The sequence below is a fragment of the Austrofundulus limnaeus genome, unplaced genomic scaffold (assembly GCF_001266775.1).
Source record: "Austrofundulus limnaeus strain Quisiro unplaced genomic scaffold, Austrofundulus_limnaeus-1.0 Scaffold2, whole genome shotgun sequence".
NCBI classification, from domain to species: Eukaryota; Metazoa; Chordata; class Actinopteri; order Cyprinodontiformes; family Rivulidae; genus Austrofundulus; species Austrofundulus limnaeus.
The window spans coordinates 4,472,038-4,478,445 of NW_013952404.1; the positions used below are offsets into that span (position 1 = coordinate 4,472,038).

General features: G+C 39.9%; 2 protein-coding genes across 2 annotated transcripts in view; one reads left to right on the plus strand and one right to left on the minus strand.

Annotated features, from left to right (window-relative positions):
* bub1bb (BUB1 mitotic checkpoint serine/threonine kinase Bb) overlaps nt 1–3,716 on the minus strand; it is a 6,878-nt gene extending 3,162 nt beyond the window's left edge. Inside the window, exons 1-8 of the mRNA XM_014011686.1 lie at nt 3,623–3,716; nt 2,036–2,201; nt 1,887–1,946; nt 1,657–1,801; nt 1,369–1,565; nt 1,121–1,284; nt 820–1,013; nt 628–722 (exon numbers count right to left, since the gene is read on the minus strand). Coding sequence (XP_013867140.1) covers nt 628–722; nt 820–1,013; nt 1,121–1,284; nt 1,369–1,565; nt 1,657–1,801; nt 1,887–1,946; nt 2,036–2,178 — 998 coding nt within the window. The 5' untranslated portion in view covers nt 2,179–2,201; nt 3,623–3,716. The remainder of the gene's footprint in view (nt 1–627; nt 723–819; nt 1,014–1,120; nt 1,285–1,368; nt 1,566–1,656; nt 1,802–1,886; nt 1,947–2,035; nt 2,202–3,622) is intronic.
* An 85-nt stretch (nt 3,717–3,801) lies between these two features.
* zfyve19 (zinc finger, FYVE domain containing 19) overlaps nt 3,802–6,408 on the plus strand; it is a 5,874-nt gene continuing 3,267 nt past the window's right edge. The window contains exons 1-8 of the mRNA XM_014011699.1: nt 3,802–3,994; nt 4,073–4,194; nt 4,277–4,330; nt 4,422–4,582; nt 4,679–4,821; nt 4,942–5,050; nt 5,159–5,371; nt 5,494–5,570. Coding sequence (XP_013867153.1) covers nt 3,941–3,994; nt 4,073–4,194; nt 4,277–4,330; nt 4,422–4,582; nt 4,679–4,821; nt 4,942–5,050; nt 5,159–5,371; nt 5,494–5,570 — 933 coding nt within the window. The 5' untranslated portion in view covers nt 3,802–3,940. The remainder of the gene's footprint in view (nt 3,995–4,072; nt 4,195–4,276; nt 4,331–4,421; nt 4,583–4,678; nt 4,822–4,941; nt 5,051–5,158; nt 5,372–5,493; nt 5,571–6,408) is intronic.

Genomic DNA, 6,408 nt, shown 5'->3' on the forward strand with positions numbered 1-6,408 from the left:
GGGACAGAAAGGCAGGGACAGAAAGGCAGATGTGGCAGTGGAAGGTGTCAAAGCAGTTTGGAGAGAAAAACAAAGTGAACAAAAAAAGAAAAGAAAACGATTAATCGATTATTAAATTAGTCATCAATTAATCGTGGCAGCCCTAGTTACAACTAATCGTTGATCCCTTTAAAATTTGATGCATCGCCTTAAGTGTGTACTTTTTACACAGTTTGGAACAGATTTTCACAGAAAGCAAATCTTTCCCACTAGAATGATTTAAATTGGCCATGTGACTTGGATATGCAGGCATCCAGGGATATTAATCGTTATCGGCTAAATACCACAATCAATCGTATTATATTATTTTTTTGCAGATATCAACCCTAATCTACAGGCCTTGAAGTGTTTGTGACATCAAATTTTTGTGATAAAAACAGATGTTTATAGGAAAACAGTGATAATATCATAAAAAATTGAGATGAACTGTTGTTGAGATGCACAGTCACAAATGTCACTAAAGGCTCTTTTAGAGATGACAACAGAGCATGGCTACAAAGGGTAACAACACAGGCAGTCACAAAGATCCGCTCTCATCGCTCCCTATCTTTTTTTTGTCAAAAATAAAAAGATCTAACTTTTACTCACATGGTTGGGGGCTGGTCGAACTCCTCAACAAATGGTTGAAATGTGGGTTTAGCAGGTGGTGGAACTGTATGTCCATATTTGGTTTTCTGGGGCATCTGTGTTTTATATATATTAAAAAGAAAAAATAGCCTTTTTAAATAGACTGCAATAAACATAATAATACAAATAAACAAAGATTGGAGTCTTTCATACCTTAACGTCACACCATCTTTCAGGCTTTGGGTCGTTCTCTTTTGCCCGTGACGTGGGAGGAACCGCCCAAGGCTCCAACTTGGGCTCTGACGGACCAGCACCTTCAGTTTTGTTCTCATCAAAAATCACCAGCCGACTGTTTGCAACATTGCCAACGACAGGGGTGCCGTATGACTGCAGGCCTCCAGAAAAAGCTGTCAACAGGCCCAACAATAAAGAACAAATAATAAGTGTTGTGGCACTGGTAATATGAGCAAAAGGTTATATGAGCAAAAGGTTTCACAGCAGATTTACGTGGTACCTTTGATTGCTGTCCCGGTTCTGAGGACAGGAGCGATGGCCTTTTTCTTCCCTCTGTGTTTGAGGACAGCCAGAGAAACTCTCTCGGATTGTTTCGACTCTTCATCGCTACTGTCCTTCTCCATGTTTAACATTGCCTGGCGGGATACACGAGCCTGCAAAGCCCTGGAAATAACAGTGCAAATTATTGCAAATATAACAGATAAACTGAGAGCTGTGCTTAAAAAACTACAGTAAATRGATTCATACTTGTGAAACTGGAGGAGTCTATCATGTGGCTCAGCACACTTCTTGAACCCCTCTTGATAGACGAGGTCTGCTTTTCGGTAATTGCCTTGATTCTCGTGCTCTTCAGACCAGGCGATGTAGAAGGACGCCTGTGTCACCCCGATTCCTTGAGCTTGCATGTACCTGTAAATATCCAGGGGCTCTGAGCAGTTCTCTGCCTGGTGATTCACAAACGCAAAGTAAAAGTTACCACCACCTCATTTGTTTTAAAGATACAAAATCAGTCTAAGGTCAAATGAAAAGGTGTACAAATTTAATCCAGAAGTCCACATAGCGAGGGTCGTTGTGGTAATCTTTTTCCTCTGAGAATCTGGTCACGGCTCGCTCCAACAGTGTGACGAGGTTGCTTTCTTTCCCTCCCTGGGGGAAAGTTTGCTCTGTCCACTTTATATACCTGTAAAAACAGAACAATTTCTACATTAGTGAGGGGTTTACAGAGTGATGCTTGGAAATAAACAAATTTTAAATATTTTACTGACTGATCCCAAACACTAAGGGGATCGTCTCCTTCGTACAGCCGAAGTTCAGACTCAAAAGCCCTAAAGAAACAGAAAGAAACAAAATMCTTGTTAATAATGTAAAAACCTTATATTTAAAAAAAAAGGTTTGCCWGTTTAAATGTCCCCACTGTCTCTGTTGGTTGATTGTAGAGGCAGGACCATCTTGCTGCTGACTGAGAGCCTGGTGTAAAGCAGATATAACTCTGCCCCGCCTCAGTGGCTGGATGTTTTCTTTGCTGAGCTCCCAGTCCACATCTCCTCCTTCTGCCATTGTAGAAAGTAAAGACTGGATGCCTACGAACAAAAAAATAAAAATAAAAACATATCAACTACAGGCAGATCGTGTTCTCAGTACTCATCTTACCAATGCTTATTTAGCAAAGATGCTCAAGTTTTGTTTTTTTGTTTTTATTAGTGGTTGCCAAAGTTGGGGTACCACACCAAGGCCGGGTCTTGAAAACATTTTCAGAATATATTGCATCTAAAAAATAATTAAACACATATTTTTGCCTTAGTTGTTACAAAAGAAGGAGGTTAGTGTACCTAAAATGGATTAAAATAGCCTAATGTATATTGTTATGCCTTTGTTTGTTTAAACTTATGCTACTGTGTATCACCCAAAAATAGCTGGGGGCACAGATCTCTGCTACCGTTATTTTTAGGGGTGTAAGAAAATATYGATACACTGAAATATCGCGATATTTCRTTTCCCGATACTGTATCGATATTCTAAAGCCCTGTATCGATTTTTAATTAAGGTTTAAAATGTCAACCTTCTTGCCAACCGTTCATTTTTATGTTGTAGTTCAGCYTCTGACCACTAGTTGGCAGCAGTGAGACAACCATTTGGCTCCTCTACCTCTTGAGCGCCAGAGAGTAAGGGTAGCATTAGCATTGTAAGTAAACATTAGCTTTTATTTATTTATTTTTTCAGTAAGAGGTTTTTATTTAATAGAATATTTGGACAAAAAAAATCGCAATATATTGCCTTGCTTACAGTATCGCAATATATCGGGATATATCATATCGTGACCCCTCTGTTATGATATGTATCGTATCGCCATATTCTTGCCAATACACAGCCCTAGTTATTTTGTGGGTCAGAAGATGAGAGTTTGGGATACACTGTCTAATATTATAAATACAGCATTAAAAATGCTTTAATTAAGTCCCTGTTTAAACCGGCCTAAAATGAAACACATAGGACAGACAGCAAATACTGGTTTGAATCCAACAGAGAAGACTAAAGACAAGTGGAGCAGGTCTGTGGTTGCAGAATCAGAACCAGAGAATCAAAGAAATTGAACAAACTAAAAGACCTCTGTGTCTCTGTGCTGCAGACTGCTACATCCTCTAAATCAGTGCAAAGATAAGATCTTGCACAGGTTGATTTGTTGCACAGCCTCTGGCGAACAAGACATAAAAAACACGATTGAACAAATATTTGCAACTTTAAATTCCTCATTTACTACAGGGATGTAATTACCAAGTACTATCGATATCCTAAAGCAAATTACGCGCATCTGAAAACAAATATCTGTACAGATTAACTCTCATCGATGCTAGTTCGGCTAATTAGTTAGCCACACTGTTAGCGAAGACACTGACTGACAGTTACTTTAACTCAACAATCTTCGTCTTTGGTTACAGTGATAGTTAATTTTACTCTTAGCCATGAAGTAAAATAAATGATAATACTCCGAAAGTTTCCATACCCTTTTATAAGCCTCCTATGACCCTTTATTACACGCAGCCAACGTTACAATGCCGTTGAAAACTGGAGCAGTGAGCTGTGTTTTGAACAACGCCCGCGAGACCATTTGCAGAACGCTGATTGGAGGAGCCACAAACAGGAAACCGTCAAGCATACGTCACTTCATTTCCGCATTACTTCCTGTGTTGACAACGGGAGCGTTGTCAGCCCGARTGGATCGCTAACTTAGAAAATATAGCTTATTAAATGTATTTCATCACCTAGTAGAGAAGCATAAGCTGTAATCTTATAGTTTTTTTTTTACTCTGCGCGTGACGGCATGGACAACCGTTGTTATTGTTGTGCTTCAAAGTTTAGTCTCTTCAAGAAGGAGGTAATGGTTTTAATGGTGTTTTACGTCCACATGATGTAATTTTTAATGTGTGGTTGACGTTGTAATGTCCTCTTATAGGTGGGCTGTAAAAGCTGCGGACGCTCCTTCTGTTCCAGCTGCTTGACTTTCAGTGCTGTGGTGCCTCGCTGTGGCAACACCCAGCAGAAGGTCTGCAAGCAATGTCAAGGTGATCTGACAAGGTAACAACTCAACCCATCACATGCGTTCAATTCCTCAACACTGCGATGGTCACCACAACTCCTTTTTTATTTTTGTTGTCAGGGGGGAATCTTCAAACAGTGCTGGAAGATGGTCCCCTCCKGAAAACTACAAAAAGTTAGTAAATGATCCTATTTGTGGGGAATAAAAAAGCAACACAGAAGTTTTATTATTTTTTTTATATATTTAAAGTTCATGTTTTCCACAGACGGGTTGCTGCACAAGAGGCCAAACAGCAAGGACAGTCGACTCAGCCACATGGAGGAATCAGAAACAACAAAGCAGGCCTTTTACCAACTAAAGGCCTGAGTAAAGAAGATCAAGCTATAGCTGAGAGACTTCAGAAGCTAAAGGAAGACAATAAACCCAGTAAGGAAATCCATTTTTGGTCAGATCTATTAAATGCAATAATAATGCATTTCATTTCTTTCAAAAAGCCAATGCCGATTTGTTTGATTTCTACAGAGTCTATCCCTTCTGAGAAGGAGATTGAGTCACGCCTTGCTGCCCTGAAAGCTCCCGCCCAGCCTGTGCCTTCTGCAGACGAGATGTCAGSTCGTCTGGCAGCTCTACGGGGTTTGCCACCACCATCTAAAGCTCCTCCTCCTGTGATTTCCCTTYCCTATTTCCTTCTCTCAGTCTACATCTCATTTGTTGTTTCAAATGTCGGATGCTATTTAAAAAGAATTCAAACATTTGAGATTTCTTACATAAGCTAACGTGTACAGGTGCACCAGCCTCCTGACAGCCGGACTCAGACTGAACGAGCCAATGATTTGTTAAGACAGATGACAGAAGAAGTTGCCATTGACAACCAACAGTCGAGYCCAGAAAGCGGTACGTTATTACTTGGCTCCCAAATCTTAATCTGCAAGTAATGATGCRGTTACGTAACACTGCCTGAATGCACGGGATTCTTAAATATAACAAAAACTGTATTTACAGAYGTAGATCTGAACGATCTCAACAAAGGGGAGGGAGCTGAGTTGGATGAAAACGTGGAGGACAACCAGGGAGCAGTCAAACAGCTGGAGGCAGAGAAGAACCATCTGCTCGAGGAAGCCATGAAGGAGCTGAGGAACGAGCGCCACACCCAGGATCAGATCCTCGACATGGCTAAGAGGCTGGCACAGYTGAAGGGGCAGGACCCAGATAAAGGTGCTCAGAACTATTAGTACATCATTCTTAAATATTACCTGCAAATTTTTTAGTCAGGAAACCAGAAAAACTAAATCCTGGCTTTGACAGAGGGGGTCGTTTTGTTTGTGTTGCACTTWTAGTCACAGCTGAGGATTTTCAACAACCTGACAGTGAAGAGGAGACGGATGAAGAAGCTATGAGGAGGGTGCTGAAACAGGTCAGGAAATTAAAGAGAAAAGTCGGAGCTCATTCTGTGCTTTAAATGATTTGTTAGGAATTTGCTGTATAAAGTATCACAAAGTGATTCTTGAGTGAAAGTACAAGTATCTTACCAAAACATTACTTTGGTAAAAGTTAAAGTCTCCTTTAGGAATATTACTTGAGTAAAAGTCTTAAAGTATCTGATATTTTTTGTACTTAAGTATTAAAAGTAAAGGTATTGATTTAAAATGAGCAGTTAGGTTTCCTGTAAGGACATTTATTACTCCCCCAAAAAATGCAGAAATGTCTGTCGTATTAAAATAATGTTTAATTTATGATAAATTTAGGATGCACTAGTCTATATAGTCTAGTCTATACATACATACAAAATATATATATATATATATATATATATTCTCAAGGCTGCCCAAACCTTTTCCCCAAAATGAAAATGTATCCGATGGCTGCCGCCAAATGCAATAATATAATTAATGAAATACAAATACAATACTTCCTAAGTACAGTCCTTTTCTTTTTAATGATTAAGCTAGCAGCTGGTGCAGTGGCCCACGTTTTTGACTAACTGCAATACAGCCCCTTATGTAGTCATTGGCCCAATGTATGTAGTGATTTTAGGTGGAAGTACTGTGTTTCTACATAGGATGACAATTTACAACCTAGTAACCATGAAAACTGCTGGTGGGCCAAATCAAATAGCTTGGTGGGCCAGTTTTGGTCCACGGGCCCCACTTTGGGCACCTCTGATATATGTATATATGCTGTCACATACACTCACCGGCCACTTTATTAGGTACACCACGCTAGTAACGGGTTGGACCCCCTTTTGCCTTCAG